Here is a 25,386-nt window from a genome sequence, read left to right on the forward strand (position 1 = left end):
GGTTTGTAAACCATTATATGTTAAGTAAGAATAAGTTGTAAGGTGTGTAGAAGCTATTAATAAATCAAACATAAGAGCTTATCAACTGAAATGTATTTAATCCATTTACAATGGTGGGTTGTTGCATATGCAGCACACGTGAACAAACACTGCTGACCTTGGACATTCCTGTGTGATCAGGCCCGGATTGGCTAATCGGGAGCACCGGGAGAATTACCGGTGGGCCGGTCTGTTTTTTGGGCCGCGAGGGAGGGTGTTGTCATGGCACTGTGTTGCAATATGGATAATGTCCCTAGGCTACCTGCACTATTTTACCGCAGCCCCACTCTTTTTATTTTTATTTTACCGCAGCCCACTTGAAGAGTGCAGCCTGCAGTTTAATGATGACGTAATTATCTTTTGACTCCCCTACAGCGGCACCTTGCTAAAAAAACTTATAAACTTGTAACTTATAAACTTCAGTCAGTGGTGCTTGTTGTTGATGCAGGACATAGGCTAAAATGGATAATAGAACGCGCAAAGGCGGCGCTGAAAAGGCAAGATTAAAAAAAAAGGAAAGCTCTTCAAACTGACGCGGCCAAATGTACACAACTGAGCAGCTTTTTCACCAAAAGCACACCAAATGAGCAGGGCGCACGGTTAGCACGTTTGCCTCACACCTCCAGGGTTGGGAGTTCGATTCCCATTGTGGCCCTGTGTGTGTGGCGTTTGCATGTTCTCCCCGTGCTGCGGGGGTTTCCTGGGTTTACCCAGTCCAAAGACATGGTAGGCTGATTGGCATGTCCAAAATGTCCATAGTGTATGAATGGGTGTGTGAATGTGTATGGACTGGCACCCTGTCCAGGGTGTACCCTGCCTTGTGCCTGATGCTCCCTGGGATAGGCTCCAGGTTTCCCCGTGACCCTGAAAAGGATAAAGTAGAAGATGGATGGACCTAATGTTGAAGATGCTAGCAGCCCTGCAAACCACTGTTCATGTTTATGCATCAAACTTTTTCTTGTAGCTCTTCAGCAGCAGCCTCTATTGTTCATTGAGTGAATATAAGAACTAGAAGAATTAATATTAATGAAGAGTATGGTGTAGGCTACACCTGCTCAATAAAAAATGCCCTGAGATAATGAATGATACCAGATGATTCAGCACTACATTAGTGAAACCGGCTTGCCTTGATCAGAAAGCTTTGTAAAAAGGGGAGATTTCTGGTGAGAAATATGACAATTTGTAAAATTTGATTTAGTGTCAGTCGCAGAGCCAGGACCCAGTTGTAGGCCTATGCAGGAGATTGATGCTCTCAGTGTGGAAGACACAGGTGTGAATAAGCAAACATGATCACATTAGTTACAATAGGCCTATAACAACTTTCTATGCCCTAGTTTTAGTGACCCATTATATTTTTTATCAAAAGATAGTAGCCTAAATATACAAAGCCCATGATTAAAGGGAATAGGATAAAAGTCATATGAAATAAGCCTGCATATTTTACCATTTGGATATTTTAGTAGTTTAAATTAAAACATGCTTTCCATGTCAAATAAGTTAAAGCTTACAGAATGCTTTTTATTGTGATTAAAGTGCACTCGAGTCTAGGGATACAGAAGGATGTGTGAAAGGTAGAGCAGAGTCTACTCAGGGACTGATAACAGAGGCAACAATTCAGCAGCAGAACCCAGAACCACAAGCTAGGAACAAGGCAGATGAGGATGATTCTGTCGATAGTTTTGATTACTTTGCTCGACCTCAGTCACCAGATATACATACATTTTTTATCATCCTCAACAAACCCCAAATGTTCCTATACCAAAGGTTTTTAATAGCAAAGATGGAACAAACCACAAGTGGCTGACTTACTGTGAAAAAACAAAACAAACAAACAATCTCTGTACTGTTCTGTTTGTTTGGCATTTGCACCTTTGGTAAGTGATGGCTCTTTCATAAAGGGAGGCATGAAAGACTGGAAACACATTCACCAAAGGATTGAAATTCTCATGTCTTTTGGACAATGACACTGTGATAAACAAAGCTGCAGAGACCAGTGCATTGCTCAGGCGTTTATTAATGTTTTAGGGTTGGCCATATTTCCTTGAAGCTACACTTATGCAGAGGAAAAAGAGATGAAGCCATCATTAGAAAGTTACACTGTGAAAAGAATTCTTGCAGAGAACAGTGCAATACTTGTTTTATTCTTTATTTGTGTTTAAGGATTGGATATCTGTGAACAATTTTGCACAGAAAGTATCCAGATATTGCAGAAAAGGACATTGTGATGTTTTAAAGAATAGTGTTGGAGATTTACCCTTTAACTAATGTTCTCATATTTGTGTTGAAGTTGTAAAGCAGCCGTTTCCTTAACTTATGCAAAGGAAAAATAGATGATGGTGTCATTAGAAAGTGCAATACATTTCATTTTATTCTTTATTATTTCATATTCTTTTATTTTATATTTGTATATATTTTATATTTTTCCATTTCAAGGTTTAGATATTTATTAGCACAATATATATATATATATATATATATATATATATATATATATATATATATATATATATATATATATATATATTTTACAGAAAATTGATTCTGATACTGTTAAACATTACATTGTGTTGTAAAGAATACTGTTGTTAAATAAATCTTCACTGTGAAGCAACACTTAGGCTACTGTATTTGCACTGAATTGGAAATTATGATATTTTTGAAAAATACAATGAATTTCAAGGCTGTAGAGAACAGTGCACTATTGCAGACTTATATCGTGATGTTTTAATTACATTATTTTAATATAGTCAGTCGTGAACTAAAGTGGGCCGGTCTAAGGCATGAAACTCCAGGGCTGAAAATGAGTCCCACTCCGGCCCTGTGTGTGATGGGAGTTCAGTTATCCACTCTGTCGTGTTTCCCTGTTTTGGCTGTTTACCCATTGCACTGAGTTAAGTCATATTTCTTTCCCAGTAGAGTAGTATAATGCTTTAACAAAAACTTCAAGAAAGCAAACTGAGGTCTGAGAGTGTGTTTTCCTGTTCGAGAATGCTTTTTTACTTCCCGACTTCGTCCAGATATTTGCGGTTCAGTTCTGCCTGTTCCCTCTGATTCTCGATCCGTGCCATTTCAATCATATTGCGCAGCAGATGAAAGGTGAGATCAATTGATATGGGCGGGTCATCATTCCTCTTAGTAAAACCGATGAGCTCCTCCAAACTGTTCAGACTGGGAGAAGTTGGGGAGCGCGAGCCGATTCTTAGCTCGTGTCCTCGACCGTTTCCGCCGCTGAGGAAGGACATGGTCTCGCCCTTTCCCACCCTAAGCAATACTTCATCCAGCTGGTTTTTGTAGTCATCATGGTGATCAAAGAGACTTAAATCCCGTGGTCTACATATGCTTGTTGGAATGTGAGTGGATAGTAATACAGCAGCTATTAGCAAGACAGAGGCGACAGGCTTCATGCTGGACAGAGCAGACACACCCTGGATTCAAGAGACACAAAAGCTCAATCAAGTGCATGTACACTATAATTAAATAATTATGTACAATAATTAGTACACGTATGAACTATGACCTAGGGCTTCACTACAGTATAAAGAAAAAATTTAAGTAGCCTAATTGAACCATTTTTGAACCATTTTTGATGGAATTATTCACTGTAAAAACAGTGAAAAACACACTAAATTATGCATTAAATAAGATTTAATAAATAAAATCAATGAACAGATAGCAAGGAAAACATTGAACAGATTGTCAAAACATACTTACTCTGTTGTATTCCTGCTTCAAAAGTTCTGACAAACAAGTCGGATACGGGATAAAAGTAGACGGATCCTTACCACTGGCTTTGGAACCGGAGCGGCTCAAGTGCAATGGTTATATACATCCAGTAAAGGTCCACTGACGTCAGTGCAGGTGCATAAACTGCCTGTAAATTAGACAAGCTCTGGAGTGATAGATGGCCAGCCGGATGGCTGTGTGAATCTTACGCACAGGGAGACTTCAATGAAACGGACACGGATAGAGAACTTCCCATACAAACCCATTTGTCTAGATTTTCACAATTTAGAAAGTATATAATATCAGCAGACATAAAGTTTGTGCTGACTATGAGCAACTCTCCACCTTGTTGTCTATCGCTGTCTGAAACATAGTATGTGTGTGTGTGTGTGTGTGTATGCGATGTATGGAGAGAGAAAGAGAGAGATTGATTGATTGATTGATTGGGAGCTGGCCATGGTTCTGAAATACACAGAGGCTCACTCTGTTCATCATATCATTTTGCCAGCTTTTATATTATTGTCTATATTTAACAGGCATAATTTCATTCAGTAAACAGCAGATCTTCTGCTTAAAATTAAACAATAGGTTTCAATTTTCAAGTGATTAGAATCTATAAAGTCTGAAAGACAGGACCAACTCTAGTTTGATCACTATGCAGTATTTAAGGAACAGTCATGGGCACATACAGGGTAAAATGCAAAATGTTAACTTCTAGCTAATGCTTTCAAATGATTCTGCTTACACACTGTGCACAGACTTAAAAGGGAACTCATAGCTAGTCTTGCCAGAATCCCTACTTACACTCTGTGCACAATCATCTCAAAGCATTACAGTACAAGAACATACCTAATAATCTGTTGTTGTTGTCATTCACCTGAAAATCCACTCACTGCTGCTCAAAATGGCCTCTGATGGATAACATACAGATCACTATGGGTTTACTGTGGATAGTACTACACGGACACCCTAAAGATAGCTGTGGATGTTCGTTCTTGGATAGCCTTAAGACAATTTCTAAGAACAGTTTACACTCAAGTCTCCATCAAACTTCAGTTTGATACAAGAAACTTAAACTTAAATGATACTCATACTCAAGTTCCTTTTAACATATTTAGCACTGCTTGACTTTATAGTATATAGTTATAGAAGAATAATGATTTATAATCATGGCTCCTCTTCAGGGAGTTTTTCCTCGTCATTGTCACCCCCAGCTTACTCATTAGGGATACAATTAAATGTATGCATTACATGCATTTCTGTATGTCCATTGTTAAAAGTGCTATACAAATAAAACATAATTGAATTGCAATTAATTAAGCACAGCACATGTTTTATTTGCTCAAGTATTATTATTTTAAACCCAGATCAAATCTCCTTCTTTCAAATTTCTAATCACAACACATAGAAATCAAATAAAATGAGACATCAAATTTATTTAATAGCTATTTTATTTGCAGCCATGATAGGATAGTGGGTCGTAGTGCCACCTCACAGCTCCAAGATCTTGGGTTTGATACTGGCATCGGGTGAATGTCTGTGTGGAGTTTCGCAAGTTCTCCTCATGTGCTTGCATACTGGCTAAGATATATTACTCTTAGGATAAAGCAGTTACTGAGCGAACATATGAGTGATCTATTTTATTTTTAACTTAAGCTTTATAAATGAAAGAGCATTTTAAAACGGACTTAATTAGTTCTTTGAACTTGTGGATTTAACCAAGTGTCACAAAGAATAAGTTAAATAAACTCAAACCTTTGTAAGTTAGCTGTACTCAAATTTTAATCTTAAATGCTTTAAGGCAACAGATTCCTTAACTGATTTGAGTAAACTTAACTTGTCAAGTTTGGGAATTAGCATAATAACAACAATTGTGACAGTTCAGGTGGTCAAATAACTAAACTTTTGAGTAAAGACCATGACCTTAACTATTACATACAAGATAGATTCAGACTAAGTGTAATGACACAAGGCACCTTCTTGGGCAGTCTTCAATGCTGCAGGAAAGCTGGAAGTGGACACACATCCATGAAGTCTGTCCTAACCAACTGACAAATGATTTTACACATGCATGCATGCACACAAGTAATATGCTTGTGGAAAAACTGATAAATCTCTCCTGTAAAGGTGAAATGAAACCTAGTCAGAGAGATTTTTATTTCAATTAGAATTGCCTACATAAGTAAAAATCATTAAATTCACAATTCAACTGCCTCACTGAGTCCTGCAGAGAAGTGACTATTCACAAAATGCTGTTTCTCTCAAATAGGCAAAAAACATGGAATGGCAGGAAGTGTTCACCCTGTCTTCATTGTAAATATCCCTCAAGTTTGAAGGACATTTACAATGACATGATATTTTGTTGAAGGATGGTGAGGACATATACAAGTAAAATGTAATTTTTGGCAAAAGTAAACTATCATTTAAAATGGTAACTGGTAATAATAATAATAATAATAATAATAATAATAATAATATTAATAATAAAACTGACAGTCTGTCCTCCCAAGTGTAACGGAACAGTATTATATGTATATTGGCCACAACTTGGTTGTCTATTTCCTTTTACACTTTATACCTAAAATTATAATGTATGATGAGTGGGCAACAATACAATTCACTACATTTTATTGGCTTTCCATGAGAGGTAGGAATTCCAGGCCACAGCAACAATCTGCACAACAGCCAATCTGCAAATAATGAAATTTGTAATGTGTGAAATTTGAAGACTGCACTTGAAATTATGCTGCTTCTACAGTGCATTCAGGTTCTAAAGCAGAAACTACTTCACATGCGTAAATTTCAAAATCAATCAACTGATCTGAATGTAAGGGGTAAAAGCTCATTTTACCTGTGGTGAAGGGGGATGAAATAAAAATTGGCAATCTGAACAGCAGGCCACAGCTGAAAAAAATGGTGTTAAAAAAGGAGACAAATATTGAAATGAACAAAATGGAAATGTATGAATACACATGCAGTACACAAAATATCAAATCAAAAACTGTTCTAATAGCAAAAACTTTAGCAAAGTCTTCTTTATCAAACTTAGAGTCTTTTTTTAAGAATAAATGAACATCATATTGCAGAGTTGAAGGGTTCCTCAAAAGACTACAACTTCAGTAAATGAAATGTGATCATATTATCTTGTAACCTGGAAAATTTCAATCAAACAATACTGTGAGTTTTGTGTTAGTCACCAGGAGTTCTTTGTACACAAAAATTTTTAGTAAAGAGGAGTTTAAAAAAAAGTCTATGAAAAACATGGTTAAATAATCTCACACTGATAATTAAGGCTGCAACTAAAGATTATTTTCATAATTGATTAGTTGGCTGATTATTTTTTCGATTAATCGGATGGGGGTGAGGCAAACTTTCAGTACCATTTATTTGTTTATTTACAATAAAATCCACACACTGAGTGTTAGAAATATAAACTTCAGACTAAAACTTTACACAACTGTTTGTCCAAAACAGAAAAGAACCCAATACATTATTATATTATTAAATGTGTGTGTGTGTGTATATATATTATATATATATATATATATTATAGTATTTATGCATTATTTTTTATGGATGCACAAAAAGCACCGAATTAAACAACAGTCCTACATTAATAATAAAAATTCTCTTTCACGACATCTTGTGGTTTCTATTACTCACTGCCTTTAGGAATATTATTTTAATTCTGTTTACTTTTGATCATAATGTTTTAATTAGACATTACACAGCTCCCACTGTGTATCACCGTGTCTACACTGCGTGTGATCAGCAACACGGCCTCGTTACTAACACATCACTTCCGTTATAATAAACGACAGAAGTTACACTGCAAGTGTGTAAACACAACATATAATCACAATAAACTTAAATTAAACTAAACCTTTTAAGCAGCTTGCACCAGTTTCCCTTCCCTTACACACAGTGGAGCATTTTGGATATAAACATAAGATTGTGCTCATGCACCACTGTTTGATCTCCGCGGTGTTTAATATAAAATGCTCTCCTGCCTTAGAGGACTTTCTTCCTAATTCACGTGATGATTTCGCCTCCGTCTGATGGAGACTGGGGTCATGTTGGGAATAAAATACTTTGATAGTGGAGACCCAAGTTTATGTCCTTGAAACATGGGAGAGCCTGCTAAACTCATACCTGATGGAAACAGCTGACTTCAATTGCCCCTTTAAATGAACTAATACTCCTATAGGTTGACATCCTTTTTCCGACAAAGATATTTAATGTTGGAAAATTTTGCTCAGTAAATAAATGTAAAAACTGTTTTTGCATCATTTGTAACTGGATTTTCTTTAGCTAGTTTTAGGATGTAGATATCTTTATGATCACATTTCAGGTCAAATTTATGCAGAAATACAGAAAATTGTAAAGGGTTCACAAACTTTGTAGCAGCACTGTACTTTTTCCTTAACTAAATTAGATTACAAATGTGGAAGAAGGCAGGGTATGTGTGTCTTTCAGTAGAATTGCAGTGCAATCTTTAAATGTGGATTTCTCCCTTTTCACTTTTTAAGTAGTCAGACCTCAAATGCTAGAGCTGATAAAATACTGAGACACAAACAAAAGGCACATTTCAGTGCAGAAAATCCTGTAATTTTCAGACAAACACAGGTGCACCTAAAAAATTTGAATATCATGAAAAAGTTATTTTTTTTCCCTGTAATTTAATTTAAAAAGTGGAACTTTCATATATTCTAGATTCAGTACACATAAAGTGAAATATTTCAAGCTTTTTTTTATTTTATTTTAATCTTGATGATTATGGCTTACAGCTCATGGGCTTCCATAACACCTCAACAGTGCCACAGGCTGATTGCCTCCATACCACACTGCACTGATGCAATAATTCGTGCAAAAGGATCCCCAACCAAGTATTGAGTGTATAAATTAACATACTTTTCAGAAGGTCGACATTTTTGTATTATAAATTCTTTATTCTAATATTTTGAGATAATGGATTTTTGATTTCAATGAACTGTAATCATCAAGATTAAAACAAAAAAAGGCTTGAAATATTTCCATTTATGTGTAATGAATCGAGAAAGTTCCACTTTTTTAATTAAATTACAGAAAAAGTTTACTTTTCCACAATATTCTAATTTCTTTAGATGTACTAGTATATAGTAGAAAATGTCAAAATCCATGTTTTGGCAGGCTGCCTCATATTTTTTACATAATTTTATTAGAGATGCACCGACCGGTAAAGGCTATTTTTCCCGCTATTGGCTATCGGCCGATAGTTTAAAACCATCCGATGATCAGGGCTGATTATATCCTGTCAATCAAAAGAGTGCGGGAAAACACATCGATTTCATACTGTGTGTAAAGATGATGTCTCTTGTGTGGAATGACGACAAAACTGCAGTTTGTAAGCTCTGTAATCTCTGCACTGCTAAAATTTTACAACGGACACTGCAGCAGTGAAGCGGCGTCGAGTCCATTCAATAAGTGAAGAAATCTTACTTTAATCAGAATGTAGTTAATGTGTTAATGTTAATTAGAGTAATGTGTTTTCTGTTTATGAGACCAGTTACTGTGAAACAACTTGTTGAAATGGAGACAAAGTTTTTATTTGCATTTCTTTCAGAATTGTGGAATTAATTATTATTAATTTAAAAGAAGGTATAAAAGGCAGAACTATCGGTATCGGCCGATATCATACTGAATAATCGGTTATCGGATTCGGCTGAGAAATTTAATATCGGTGCATCTCAAATTTTATTAATCTTTACCCAGGGTACCAATAATTCTGGAGCTGACTGTAACAAAAATATATACACATTACAAATACAATTTACTTACATAGTAATTGGTAATCAAGGCATCCATATAGTCCTAATGGGAATGCAAAAGAAAGTGTTATTGCTTAATACATAGAGTAACTGCAGATAATCTTTCTTCTTTATGTTATAATAAATCTAATCTCAATTTCTCCAAGTGTTCCATAATCACACTGAAACTCTAACAACCAGTGACTCTTCAAGTGCCTTATAAAAACTACTTCCATTAAAACAGCGTCCTTTCACTTGAAATGGAAATCTTTCGAAAGGTCAAGTGAGAAAGACTGGTTGTATAAAATAAGTCATTATTGTATTATTTTATGACAAGCGCTAAAAATATGAGGTAAAAAAGCTTCAGGGGAGGGACATAATGTTTTATTCCTGAGTGTAACATTACAGTAATTTAGTCCCACAAGGGCAGACATATTAAGAGCAAATGTGAAAGCAGACTATAACAATATGTACCATTTTTCCAGAAATTCATAGTTTTAAGCAAATTACTTCTATAATGGAAATATCAGTGACACTGATAAGCCACTCATCGCTCTCAGTAAAGAGTTTCCTTTGCTCCCTAAAAACACTTTCCCTGTGCAAAGCTGCATGTGCCAAATCTTTAAGCAAGGCATCTCCCAAACAATCTTTAGTCGATTTCGTCTGCACCTTGTGAGCCTGAAATCAGTAACTATGCTGTCAATTATACTGATATGATTTACATGATGAGAGCTCCTAATTATCAATAAACAATGACTTTTCTACCACGATCCCGCACAAAAAAACTTGGATAATATTCTCTCCATAGAAACATGTGTATGCAACTACAGTGGGGGAAATAAGCATTGGACGCGTCAACATTTTTTTCAGTAAATATATTTCCAATGAGGCTATTCACATGAAATTTTGACCAGACATCAGCATTAACAAGAAATGTGGAAATATAAAGAATTCACAACATTAAAGTCCATAAATGAAGTTATGTGTAATAAAGTGGAATGACACAGGAAAATAATATTGGACACGCTAACTGAAATTTATTTAATACTTGGTGGAGAAGCCTTTGTTTGTAATGACAACTTCAAGACACTTCCTGTATGAAGAAATTAATCGGCCACAGTATTCAGGTGTGATTTTTGGCCCATTCTTATAAACATATTGTCTTTAAATCTTGTTCAATTGGATTCAAGTCAGGTGACTGACTGGGCCATTCTAACACCTTGATTTTTTTTACTCTGAAACCCATTTAGAGTTTCTTTTGCTGTATGCTTGGGATCGTTGTCCTGCTGGAAGATCCACCCACGTCTCATCTTCATTCTGGTGGATGGCAGCAGATTCTTCTCAAGAATCACCCGGTAAAGGGCTCCATTCATCATTCCTTCAATTATATGAAGTCTGCCAGTACCATGCGATGAAAAACAGCCCCACACCATGATGCTTCCACCTCCAAACTTCACTGTTGGTATAGTGTTTTTAGGGTGATGTGCAGTGCAATTTCTTCTCCAAACATGGTGTGTAGTATGACAGCCAAAAAGTTCAGTTTTGCCCTCATCTGACCAGACTACACTCTCCCAGTATTTCATAGGCTTGTCCAAATAAGTTGTCGCAAACATTAAATGAGCTTCACCATGCCTTTTCTTTAGTAATGGAGTCTTGCGGTGTGAGCGTGAGCAGTGGAGGGCATTGCCTATTGTTTTCTCTGTGACGATGGCACCTGCTGCCCCCAAGTGTTTCTGGAGCTCTTTCTGAGTGGTCCTTGGCTCTTGGGCTACTCTTCGGACTGTTCTTCTGAGTCCCTGGTCAGAAATCTTGTGAGGAGCTCCTGTGCGTGGCCAGTTGATGACGGAGTGATATTGCCTCCACTTGTGGATAATGATGCTTACTGGAGGATTCAGAAGTTTTGAAATACATCAGTATTCGATTCCATCAATATGTTCTGCAACAATAAGGTTGTGAAGGTTTTGGGAGAGCTCTTTGCTTTTACCCATCATGAGATGTTTCAAATGTGACACCTTGGTAACGAAAAGCCTTTTTATAGACGTTCAATTTACTAACCCACCTGATGTTAAATTTGTACAGATAGGGGGTTTAATTACTTACGGATTTCAGCTGGTTCCTTGACTTACCTTTCCTTGGAGAACTGCTTTTTCTTAGCGTGTTCAATACTTTTTTCCTGTCATACCACTTTATTACACATAACTTTATTTATGGACTTTAATGCTGTGAATTCTTTATATTTCCGGATTTCTTGAGTTAATACTGATGTCTGGTGAAAAGTTCATGTGAATAACCTCATTGGAAATATATTTACTGAAAAAAATGTTGACACATCCAATACTTATTTCCCCCACTGTATCTTTACACACAGTTGATACATGATAGTGTAAACCATTTATGCAGCATAAACCAGCATAAATACCTTCTAACTATACCACACAAAGCATGAATCATCCCTAGTTTCAGAATACTCAGAGGATAAGTACTGACTAAATGGCTGTTTTTTACTTACTGCCAGCTAGAAACTTGTGATACTTCAAAATATTAAAGCTCCGAAGTTTAAGTCATATTTAGATATTTTTTATTTATTTATTTTTTTTAACAAAAAATATTTTTTTACATTTATTCTTATATTATATTTTGTAAAATATAAACACATATTTATACAACCTTAGGGACTTTAATGTATGGAACTGGTAGAGACCTACTGGGCAAGTTGAACACTAACCCGCTTGAGCTTAGCTAGATTCTCGTCCACAGTGAGCCCGTTGAGAGTTCCATAGATTCCTAGAAAAGCTCCAAGAAAGCAAGGAGCAAAGCACACCTGTTAACAAAGAGAGAAGTACAGTCAGGTACATAAATATTTAGACATTGACAAACTTACTATGCTAGCTGTATACCACAGTATATAGAAGTTGAAATTAAATAATTAATATCAGCAGAACTTCAGGTTTAATTTGAGGGTATTTACATGCAAATCAGGTGAATGGTGTAGGAATTACAGTACTTTTTATATGTTGTCCCCTCACCCCCTTTTTTTAAGGGACCAAAGGTAACTGGACAAAGAGCTGCTCAGCTGATTGATGACAAGTTGTAGGTTATTCTCACATTATTCCACTTACAAGTAAGCACATCTAGAACTGATTTCCAGTCTAGCATGTAACTGTTTCCTTTGTATGTATTCATGTGACTGCTGGCAAAAGCAGCAGGATGAATTCTGAAATGTATAAGGCTATATTATCTGCTTAGATTCAGCCAAATGCTTCAACACTCATTGGACAGTGCTTCACAATGTAGATGGACAATGACTCGACTCATACTTCAAAAGCAACCCAAGACTTTAAGGCAAAGAACAAGCAGGAACTGATGACAGCAGCAGTAAAGGACTGGCAGAGCATCACCAGGAAAAAAAAAAAAACATCATTTGATGATGTCTATGAGTACCAGACTTCGGGCTGGTACTCATTTCATTGACTGCAAAGGATTCGCAACAAACAGAACAAATTGATAACATAGCTATCAATGGCCAGGAGACAAGAGAACAAAACAGGCCATGCTATCTGGGTGAGAGGAATGGCATACTTTATCCAGTGTCAGCAGCGCAGCAAAACAATGGAGGACCGCAACAGCAATGATCATAATAAATGGAAGAGGGGATAGATCATTAAAGACATATGGGTCACTTGCAATTATGAATATGAACCATCAAGAAAGACACATTTGACCTGAGCAAAATTTGTAACTGTGCAAAGTATCATGTAATATGAATGTAGACACATTGGACTTAATGCTGTCAGTGCAATTGGGCTGTGAAAAAAACTTGTGTATAATTCACAATATTTCACATTTTTGGACTTTATTTGCATACTGATTAGTGTCAATATGCCTTTAGACATAACTGAGTTGAACAAACAATCCTACCTGGTCCATTAGCATTTTCTTCAGTGCAGTACTTTTGGTCACCCCAATCACAAGTCTGTCTAATACTCTGTACCATCCACCAACAACTGGCCCCTGTAGTAGACAATGAATAGGTTTTATGGGTCATAAAATAAAAGCGGTCATCAAAAGTGTTACAGGTGTTACTAATTTTCACGTCATATTTTGTACATACAGTCATGTGAAAGTACACCCCACGGAAATTGTTGGCTTTTTTGACATATTTGGACAAGCAAAAATTTTATCCTCTTTGAAACAGTGCCTATTAATAACATTGATACACTATCAAATTATACATAAAATCGACATTTTGTAGTAATTTCCACAATTTCAATTAACAAAAAAAGATCAGTCACATGGAAAAAGTAAGTACACCCCTACATTTATCACACTCTCAAATCCATAAAATTAGAACCAGGTGTTCAAGATTGGGTGCCAGTGATTAGAACCTGCTTAAGGAGTGCAGGTGGAAGCAATCTTATTTAAAACTCTCATATCTAGTGTCTGGTGTTACCTTTTCTACTGAGGTGTCATCATGCCAAGATCTAAAGAGTACTGTAAGGCATTCAGAAAAAAGGCTGTGGATGCCTATAAGTCTGGCAAGGGATTTAAAAGGATCTCCAAATGATTTGAAATACATCATTCCACTGTAGGAAAATAACATACAAACGGTGCAGATTTCAAATGTCCAGGACTCGCTATCTCACCAAATTCAGCCCAATAGCAGACCATTTAATGTAAAAAGAAATCTCAAAGAACCTCAAAACTTTATCAAAATATTTGCTAGTAAGTCTTTTAATTGTTGATGTGAAAGTGCATCTACTATCAGAAAAAGATGGCACAAATTTGACCTGTATGGGACACGTGCCAGGAAAAAGCCTTTGCAAGACTACATTTTGCCAATGATAATATAAGCAAAGACAAGGCCTTTTGGAATAATGCGCTCTGGACAGACAAATTAAAGATAGAGTTGTTTGGCCACAGTAACAGCAGACATGTTTGGCACAGACCAAAGACAGCTTTTCAGGAGAAGCACCTCATGCCAACTGTGAAGCACGGTGGTGGAAATGTTATGGTTTGGGGTTGCTTCACTGCCTCAGGGACTGAACAGCATGCATTCATTGATTCAACTATGAATTCTGCATCATATCAAAGAGATAATGAGGCCATCTGTCCGAAAGTTGAAGTTAAACTGAAAGTGGACCTTTCAACGGGATGATTATCCTAAGCACACTAGCAAATCCACCGAAGAATGTCTCAAAAAGAAGAAATTGAGGGTTATGGAATATCCTAGTCAAAGCCCGGATTTGAATCCCATTGAAATGTTGTGGGGGGATTTGAAACGGGAAGTACATGCAAGAAAACACTCAAACATCTTGCAACTGAAAGAATATTGCATAGAAGAGTGGTGAAAATTTCCAGAAACATGGCGGACAATTATGCAAAACGCCTATAAGAAGTTATTTCTGCTAAAGGGGGCTTCTGAGGCCAAGGGTGTACTTACTTTTTCAACATTAGAATATCACAACTATTGATATTTCTGTTGAATAAATGACTGAAAAAGCTAATTTTCCCTGTAGTTTTGTTCAAGTATATCAGCTCTATTAATAGACACAGAATTCCACTAAAACATCATGCCTTCAGTCAAGCATGGTAGTGGCAGTGTGATGGTGTGGGGATGCTTTGCTGCTTCAGGGCCTAGGCAACTTGTAATAATCAAGGGAAACATGACTTCTGCTCTCTACCAGAAAATCCTGAAGGAGCGCAACTGGATTATGCAGCAAGACAATGATCCAAAAGGAGTAAGTCCACCTCTGAATGGCTCAACAAAAAGGAAAATTAAGGTTTTGGAGTGGCCTGGTCAAAGCCCTGACCTGAACCAATTGAGATGCTTAAACTGGCAGTTCATGCTCAAAAAAAAAATCCTCCAGTGTGGCTGAATTAAAGCAGTTCTGCAAAGAAGAGTGGGCCAATATTCCACCACAGTGCCGTGAAAGACTGATCTTCAGTTATCAGAAGTATTTGCTTGCAGTTATTGCTGCTAAAGGTGGCACAACCACATCTTAAGTTTAAGGGGGAAGTTAGGTTTTCACATGGGTGATGTGTTGTTTTGCTTCAATAAAAAAAAAAAAAGAATAAAAACTGTATTGTGTGTTTACTCAAGTTGCCTTGGTTTTATGTTGTATTTTGTTTGAAGATCTAAAACTATTTAGTATGAGATATACACAAAAACAGAAGAAATCAAGATGGGCAAATACTTTTTCACAGCTTTACCAGTCTAAAAATGCTAATAATGGGTCTCATTTATCAAGCTGGACATTATTTGTCCAATCATTTACATAAGAAATTTGGTATTCATGAAAATCCTGTAATGTTGGCATCATACTTGTGTTCCTGAGTATGTGTAAATTTATGCAAAAAAGAATAACTAATGTAAAACCTCAATTCATCTGCTTCAAATCATATAATTTGCAATGAGTTACTGCATTTTTATATACTAATTATGCTATCAAATTTTAATAGTTTTGCATTTCTTAGATATACAAATTTAATGAAAATTTTGTGAAACTCAGTCATTCTCAGTCAAACCCATTCATATTAATTGAATTAACTAAAAAACTAGTAAATATGAATAAAAATTAAAGAAAGCAAGCCAACATAAACCCATTAAGGCAGATAACACAAGTCAATCAGAAGAAATGCCTCCATATAAAAGGACATGTTGCACTGGATCAGTTGGTGTGTAAGTTGGTTCCATTGGCCTCAGTATCTTCTACACTAATCTAACACATCAACATTTTACTGGAACCAGCACTATGTGACTTCCTTATGACAAACACCCTCCTGCTTTTCCAACATTGAGTTTGAGAGGGTACACTGAAGTGTGAGAAAGAGTAATCGAATTATTTTGCTTGGAATAAAAAACAAAACAAAACAAAACAAAACAAAAAAACAGCAGTATCCCCTTTGTGATGTGCTTGATGTTCACGATCACCCGGGTACAGCACATTTTCTTTTCAAACCATCTCACCCTACTTAATTAAAATTTTCTGTTATTTGGATCCAGATTTAGACCTTTTTAGGGGTTTTTAGGCTTTTAAATAATATATTTTTATTGCCATTGACGTGAGCCAAAACATTTCTACCACAAAGTCTTTTTTTGCCATTTATTCCTCGTTTCAAGTCTGTGAGCTTTGCCTTTTAGGGAGTTTTTTGGTGTTACCAAATGCAAATCAGCTGTGTTGAGCACGTGCCTGGTAATTTATGGATGATTGGTATTCAACAACACACGCATGCAAGTAAAAAGAAAACTTTTGTAAATATAGCAGAAATTTTTGTTCTGTTTGGCTTACACAAACATTTACACACAATTTTAAACCCAATGTGTTTGATCTTCATTTATGCCCACACATCCTTCAATGAACCATGGAGGCATACAAAAAACATAAGAATTGACTTGCAACAAAAAAGAAGCCCATGCTCATCATCTTTGTGGTGCGGCTAACGCTGTGCTTGGTCAAGCCGCGCCTTTCAACCAGTTGCTGGGAGATGATATCCCCCACTCCCATCAGAGAGCCTGTAGGATGACATTAAGGAGAAGAGAAAAAGAGACAGAAGAAAAATTAGATTTGTTGTTCAAGTTTTTTCAGTAGGTTTGTCCTTTTGAGGTGTTGTTGCCCCACAGCTCCAGGCTTGCTGGATTTATCTTGAGGTCAGGTTACTGTCTGACATTTGCATTTTCTTTTCATTTTAAAGTTTTCATTCCATAAATAAAGTTATGTGTAATAAAGTTGAATGACATAAAAAAAGTATTGAACATGCTAAGCAAAAGCAGTTCTCCAAGGCAAGGTAAGGCAAGGAACCAGCTGAAATCTGTAAGTAATTATATGTCCTATCAGTGAAAATTTAATATCAGCTGGGTTAGTAAACTGAACATCTATAAAAAGGCTTTTCGTTACCAAAGTGTCACATTTGAAACATCTCATGATGGGTAAAAGCAGAGTTCTCTCAAGACCTTTGCAACCTTATTGTTGCAAAACATATTGATGGAATAGGATACAGATGTATTTCAAAAGTTCTGAATCCTCCAGTAAGCACAATTGGGGCCATTATTCACAAGTGGAAGCAACATCACTCCGTCATCAACCGGTCACGCACAGGAGCTCCTCACAAGATTTCTGACCAGGGAGTTAGAAGAATAGTCAGAAGAGTAGCCCAAGAGCCAAGGACCACTCAGAAAGAGCTCCAGAAACACTTGGATCCAGCAGGTGCCATCGTTACAGAGAAAACAATAAGCAACACATCCACTGCTCATGCTAACCCCGCAAGACTCCATTACTAAAGAAAAGGCATGTCGAAGCTCGTTTAGCTGTCATACTACACACCATGTTTGGAGAAGAAATGGCACTGCACGTCACCCTTAAAACGCTATACAAACAGTGAAGTTTGGAGGTGGAAACATCACGGTGTTTGGCAGTTTTTCATCACATGGTACTGGCAGACTTCATATACTTGAAGGAGCGATGAATTGAGCCCTTTACCGGGAGATTCTTGAGAAGAATCTGCTGCCATCCACCAGGATGATGAAGATGATGGGTGGACCTTCCAGCAGGACAATGATCCAAAGCATACAGCAAAGGAAACTCTCAGTTGGTTTCAAAGAAAATAAATCAAGGCGTTAGAATTGCCCAGTCTATCACCAGACTTGAATCCAATTGAACAAGATTCAAAGACAATATGTTTAGAAGAATGGGCCAAAATCACACCTGAATACTGCGGCCGATTAATTTCTTCATACAGGAAGCGTCTTGAAGCTGTCATTACAAACAAAGGCTTCTCCACTAAGTATTAAATAAATTTCAGTTAGCATGTTCAATACTTTTTTCCTGTGTCATTCCTCTTTATTACACATAACTTCATTTATGGACATTAACGTTTGGATTTCTTTATCATCTGTGGATTCCTTGAGTTAATACCAAAGTCTGGTGAAAAGTTCATGTGAATAGCCTCATTGGAAATATATTTACTGAAAGAAATGTTGACACGTTCAATACTTATTTCCCCCACTGTATAACGCACATTCGAATGCAAAAATTGTGGCAAGCACTTACACAAATTTTAATTAAAACATGCTGTTGAAAATGGCACACAAGATATTAACAATGCACCAGCAATGTTTTTTGAAGAAGAAAAATTTAGAAAGAACAGTTCTAGCGTTTTAAGTAATCCAGCCATGTTGGGGATTGAGCCGCTTAACCTGCACGAGTTGAAGCTGAACAGTGAATGAAAACTGGTAAACTGGAGCCACAGGGATAAGTAACTCACCCAAATGCATGCTATACACATATTATATTAATCAGACACATACACAACATAAATGTAATATTACAACTTCCTTCTGCATAAAAAAGACACAAAGGCACAAGTGAACTTGAACTTAACACACTAGGTAGAACGGTAACGCACACTGTGAATATGCTCTTTCCAAAACAACATACTAAAACACAGACAATGAAGAACTAAAACATAATGAATTCACAATACTGTATTTCAGTAGATCATGTTTTCACAAGGGCAGTTTTCACATGTTTTTGTTTATGCATATGTAAAATGTGTGAATATTTGCTTTAATATTTGCATTTTCTTGTAAATTAAAATGACTAATATTCATTGCCATTTTCAGTAAAATTGAATAAAATTAATAAATATGACATGATGAAATATTGACTAAATTTAAAGGATATTTGTGTCAAAAGACAAAAACCATGCTGTTATACTATCAACATATCAATGGCATAAAATGTTCTTAACATGACAACAATTCTGTTTATCGCAATTATTTCTGGGACAATATATCATCCAACAAAAGTAGTTATTGTGACCTATATGTAACTGTGTGTCTATGAACCACAGATAAGCACCAGTGACAGCGAGAATAACCTGGATACCTTCTTGTGCACATGCACCAATGTCACAAGACCTTCCATCAGAATCACGAATTAATGCATAGTGCAGTATTTGTAATACACACCACTAGCATATAGCCTTCTTTTCCTGGAACATTTATGGAAATGTGATGCAGTAGTATATTAGATTGCAGTGTAACTCGAACCCCCCGCCCCCCCCTCCCCAAAATACCTTTTCTGCTCAGTATATTTCTGAAAACTGTAGGTTTTGATCTGAAGGACTCTGAAAAGGGCCAAATTGTGACTGCGTCAGAGGTGTTCCTGGTATGCAGTGGTTATTAACTACCAAAAGTGGTCAAAGGAAGGACAATCGGTGAATCAGTGACAGGGTCATGGGCACCCAAGGCTCACTGATGTATGTGGGGAGCGACAGCACACACAGTGCATCGCAGCTTGTTGTGTATGGGGCTGTGTAGCCATAGAGCAGTCAGAGTGCCCATGCTGACTCCCATCCACTGTCAAAATTGCCTACCAATGGGAATGTGAGTATCAGAACTGGACTATGGAGCAATGGAAGAAGGTGGCCTGGTCTGATGAATCACGTTTTCTTTTATGTCATGTGGATGGCCAGGCATGTATGCAAGACTTACCTGGGGAAGAGGTAGCACTAGGATGCACTATGGAATGATTAAAATTGTTCAGGAAATGTTTGAGTAACATGACAAAAGTGTTGACTTGGCCTCCAAATTCCCCAGATCTCAATCCCAGCTCTCAAGCTGTACAAGCAAGTCCAACCATGGAGGCCCCACCTTGGTGCCAGATACCACAGCACACCTTCAGAGGTTTTGTGGAGTCCATGCCTTGAAGGTTCAGAGCAGTTTTGCCAGCACAAGGGGGACCTACAGAATATTAGGCAGGTGGTTTTAATGTTATGGCTGATCGGTGTATATACATACATTCATATATACACACTAAGGTCCATAAGGATCTGACAATTTTCATAATTTTTCTTCTGTACACCACCACAATGGATTTGAAATAATCAATATTCATACCTCGTCCCTCAGACATGAACAATGACTGCAATGTTTTGAGACACCCACACTGGTGATAAGACAAGATTTAGCACAAAGTCACAGCTGCCCTGCTAGGACAGTAATTTATTTTATGGCCTTATTTACTTTATTGGGCCTCAGCAATTAAATAATTGATTTAGAACTACTATTTGATTTAGGATCTACTTTAGGCATTTAATACACACCTGCCAGGAATTTTCCACAGCCACAGTATAAATGCTTTTAGTGGCCTTTGTTTGGTTCTCTACAAATAGATCAAATTACGTTCTCTCGTCAATGAGTCAATTTTCTTTGTACTGTTCAATTAGTAATAGGAACTGAAAATGCCCATTCCCTGTCTTTATGATATTTAGTTGGTTGGTGTTCAACTAAACACTAGCACAACTCAAATATTAAGGGGGGATCGGGGACAGATCCTTCCTGAAATTTACAGGATTGTCACTGACCAAATATCATGGTTTACAAAGGTCACTGTATCTTAATGGCAGATCCTGGCGAGGAAATGTAGTACCTTTTACGTAATGTAACCTTTCATAATATGTCAGAGAACTAATAATCCAGAACAGCAGTGTGGAAACAGACTGGAACGCTGGTCATGCATTTACTGGCTTGTCTTATTAAAGCAGATCTACTCCATACACCGTATGGTGCAAGCAGGGACAGGAGTAGAAAGAGCAGCAGCAGCTTGAGGAAGACAGACAGACATTTGTCTCTCGCTCTCCTGTCTTAACAGATATAAAAGGGCTGAGGATCACGCCAAAGAAAGTTTGATAGCATCCTGCAGCGGGCTTCTCTGATAATCTTCACAGCATTGTTCTGGACCACAGTCATCCAGGTTATTTTGAATATCTTTTAGTAGTAGGTGAAGATGACTGGACTTATCTTACAATTCTGAAATCTCCAGAATTAACACAAGTTCTAGGTCCTAGAACACAAGTCCTATACAAATTATAGGACAAGTACACACAGGGGCCATCATTACAGGATAGTGCATAAACTCTGAATAACTCCTGACAAAATACAGTGTGGAATTTGTCTGTCTTAAGCTTAAGGACTGCTAATGGGGTCCACAAACCTGGCTACAGTAAGTGACATAAAATACAGTCAATTAAAAAAAATGACCTCATCATTAACTATAAAAGAAACCAGTAAACTTCAAATCATATAAACCACTGCTTGTTGCCATGTTTAAATGATGCACCAGTAATTAACATATACTATAATTAATAAATCATTCTCGCCCAGGAAAACGGCACTCAGCTGAAAGGAGTGCTGAGTGCTGGAGTAGACTGCTGAAAATCAGCACAACAAGATATGAAGATATGCCTTCATATCATTGAAGATATGCCTCTGGTGGCTAGGAGCCATGACTGACACACATTGCATTCAGGTGAAATGATCTGTGATCAATTTGGCACACACCACACCTCAGCACGCTAACTGATCCACAGGGAACACAGCACAAAGCCATTTAGCTGATGAGACGGGTACAACACCAGGACATTGAAAACAACTTTGCTTGTGCTCTTTGCTTACCACTGATTTTTGTTCTAAACTACAGATAACACTACAGTTAATATGTAACTAATGTCTCCACACCTGATGACTCATTTGTTTTTCTAATTCTTTCAACTGTTAGGTTTATTTTTCACTGTTCTAGTCTAGTTCTAGTCATCCTCAATTCTTCACACATCATCAGTTTCAAGAACTGCATTAAGCAATACTTGAGCGCACTTGAAAACAGTACAACTTAATTGGTTACTAAATTGAAATCCACAGATTTGTTTTAGTCATCAAAGCAAACATGCAGACAAAACTAAAATTTATCTAAATTCACCTACATGAGTCTCTTGTGTTTCCTGTGTTTTGAGATACATCATTACAGAGATTAAATTAGAACTGATGGATAAACTGGTCATAAATTAAAAGTATATGTTTAAGAGTAGTTATTGACTGCTTATATATCTAGACAATGTAATTGAAATTTAATTGTATAGGGGAACCATCATGATGGAACTAACTGGTTTTAATTAAATGTTTTCACCGCCATCTGCTGACAGAAAAGTGCTACTGCAGGAATAAAGATAACCTATCCTGAAAATGTGAATGACAAAATTGCCCTCCAAAAACTAGACCGTGATGGAAAATTTTACTGCAGCTGAGCCTTTTTGAGCTTATGTTTTTCTCCAAAAGAGCCATTCAAACATTGATAACTCAACATTTTGTCTTATAAACATGGTGGAATAAATTATTACTAAAAATATCCATCTTCTGTATTTCTGAGCTCTTTTTGAACCATAGGAAACCATCCTACACCCATGCTGCCTACTTTAATGTTCAATGGTATGGGGCCAGCAAAAAAAAAGGGTGAAAAACACCAAACTAAATTTTTAGGTGAAAAAGAAGCAGGACTGAGTAAGACAGTGGGCTGGAGTTATGATCTTTTTGCACTGATGTGTGACTTTGGGATTCTTACCAGCTGTTATTATTTGCACAGTCCATGGTTTTTTGACTATTAATGCCTGGTAAGCTCTCCAGACGCCTGCTACGGTCATCTTTCTCTCTGAAAAGAGCAGCTGAAGATCCACAGATCACTGTAGGGACAATATGGGAAAGATGCTGCATGTTCACGCAGTTTAATACACAACTGCATGTGGAGCAATGTTTTTTGTTGTTGTTGTTGATGTTTTTTTTAAAAAAAAATTAAAAACAAACAAACAAAAAGCATACCATAGATACACAGTGTGTACTATCACTGGATATCAAGCAACTGATACACAATAAAACTACTGAACGTGCAGTGTGCATGTCATAGCTACATCAAACAGTATACTACGACTGGCCGATGACTGATTTAATATTTGAAAAAATTAGCAATCAGTATCATGGAACTTGTCTTTTATAACATGAAACTACTGGCCTCGGTTAGAAAACTTAAATATCATAAAGAAATTGTGCCTCATGATATATCTTGATCAGTGTATTTTAAGTAAATAATTAAAATTACATCCATGTGCTGCTGAACTTGGACAGAGACTGTACAGTGGATTCATTGACTTTATTATTAAACTGGACATATAACAGATGCAATAATATAATCAAGACCATTTCCACTAACCAGAAACACCACTGTCCCAATTATCTGCCACCGTTCATGCATGCCAGCCCAGATTAACACTAACGCCGCTGTCGTTTTAAGGCTCAAGTTAAAAAAAAAAATACTTCTTATAGATGACACGTAAGTAATATTGTACCATCTATAATGATATAACTATCATTAAATACTGCCAAGGAAATAACGGGTCCTACCTTCGTATAATCTACGTTGTCCTGTTGAAAGTAATATCAGCCTAAATAACTTAGTCAAACATTCAGCTACTTATTAACTCCAGTGTAGTGTACCCAGAGAGCTAACCGAGCTAGACAGCACACAGTATACAGGATATACCGCTTCAAAAATTTTATTTTTATTTTTTATATATATGTGTATATTTTATAACAAAAGACAAACAACGAAGTAGCAGAAGCTTAAACCCGCTACAGTGGAACACTACGTCATACAAGACGTCCAATACAAGTTGGGTGTTCTTAACCTCTTTAAATTGAACTCCAATAGCATGTACACAAACACAGAGAAGAAACTTACAAACCCGGAAGTGTTCGTGAGCCTTTTTCTTCTTCGTCTACTGTTGGTTTGTGATGGCGGTTGGCAAGCCAACTAGAAGGCGCATTTCTGCCACCTACTGAACTGGAGTATGGAGCACAACTTGCTTGACAAGAAAACTACTATTAAATCCTATTTACTAATCCTATAATATTCAAAAATCTAAATAATTTCCTATGAGTTATATAATCTGTTTCATCTCCTAATATGTCCTTGAGTGAATAATTGCTTTCTCTCCATTCTTTTAGTGCTTGTAATAATTGCAATCTTTCTCTACTCTATGTTGTACACTCTAGCAATACATGTTACTGTTTCTAGGTGTCCACACTTTTCACACTCACCCGTTTCATGTTTCCCTATTGTGTAATAAACATTTGATTTAGTATTCTATGACCATTTTGCAATCTAATCATTGTCACATCCTTTTTTCCTGTTATTAATTGTTCTTCTTTCCACCCCTACATTTCCTTGTACATATGCCTTCCTCTTATTTCCTTTTCCCATATTCTCTGCCAATTCTTTATTATTATTATTATTATTATTATTATTATTATTATTATTATTATTATTATTCTTTACTTGAGTTAAAACCAGTCCCTTAGTTTCCGCTTTACTCATCTTTACCCTGCTATTAATATTAGGATCTTTCAATGTCTCCTTGGCCAGTTTATCTGCTTCCTCATTCCCTTTTACTCCAACATGCACCAGGACCCACAAAAGCTAACCCAAATTCCAAATTTCAAATTATAATTTAATATTATATAAACTCTGTAGAATTTCATATAAAATGTCTTGTCTTGCTGACAATACTCCACTCACTAAACTTACTAGTGCTGATTGTGAATCTGTACCTATCACATAACTTTCAGGCTATTTATCCACCCACTGTAACACCAGGGATAAAGCTATCAATTCTGTCATAAATACAGATACAGTATATGATCAGTCTATCTGATGTTCTACCTGATTTTTGGTGTTTTGAGCCATCTGTATATATTTGAGTCATATTGTTATATGATTGATGAACAATTATTTTCAGTGGCATATTTTGTTCCTTATTGTGTATCTCTTTATGTAAATATAGGTCTGTTTCTGTCATTGGGTATAGCCATGAGGGTATAGTAGGAATTATCACAGAAAGAGCTACTTCTATCTCATTCAGCCCCATTTCCTGTGCTTCCTTATTGACTATCCAACCAAAATTCATTAATCTTCCATATTCATATTCCCAACAGTTTTCCAGTACCTTTTTAACT

At 36.6% G+C, this 25,386-nt stretch overlaps 2 protein-coding genes across 4 annotated transcripts; both read right to left on the reverse strand.

The window, feature by feature from the left end:
• Positions 1-2,614: 2,614 nt before the first annotated feature.
• On the reverse strand, positions 2,615-3,736 carry uts1 (urotensin 1). The gene has a single exon (XM_053647034.1). It carries the CDS (start codon positions 3,441-3,443, stop codon positions 3,036-3,038), a length of 408 nt encoding a protein of 135 aa, XP_053503009.1. The 5' UTR covers positions 3,444-3,736; the 3' UTR covers positions 2,615-3,035.
• Positions 3,737-5,195: 1,459 nt separating this feature from the next.
• mpv17 (mitochondrial inner membrane protein MPV17) lies at positions 5,196-24,344 on the reverse strand. 3 transcript variants are annotated; one of them, XM_053647013.1, is made up of 8 exons: positions 24,113-24,344; positions 22,943-23,060; positions 16,946-17,061; positions 13,467-13,559; positions 12,274-12,369; positions 9,580-9,612; positions 6,614-6,666; positions 5,196-6,452 (listed from the first exon to the last, which is right to left on the reverse strand). In XM_053647013.1, the coding sequence occupies exons 2-8, from the start codon at positions 23,019-23,021 to the stop codon at positions 6,383-6,385; spliced, it is 540 nt and encodes a 179-aa protein (XP_053502988.1). In that variant the 5' UTR covers positions 23,022-23,060; positions 24,113-24,344; the 3' UTR covers positions 5,196-6,382. The 3 variants fall into 3 exon arrangements, with proteins under 3 accessions (XP_053502988.1, XP_053502978.1, XP_053502997.1); XM_053647003.1 differs by lacking the exon at positions 24,113-24,344 and adding an exon at positions 23,776-24,106; XM_053647022.1 differs by lacking the exon at positions 24,113-24,344 and adding an exon at positions 20,041-20,289 and having other exon boundaries at positions 22,943-23,062.
• Between the last annotated feature and the right edge of the window lie 1,042 nt (positions 24,345-25,386).

The sequence above is a fragment of the Ictalurus furcatus genome, chromosome 2 (genome assembly GCF_023375685.1).
Source record: "Ictalurus furcatus strain D&B chromosome 2, Billie_1.0, whole genome shotgun sequence".
NCBI lineage: Eukaryota > Metazoa > Chordata > Actinopteri > Siluriformes > Ictaluridae > Ictalurus > Ictalurus furcatus.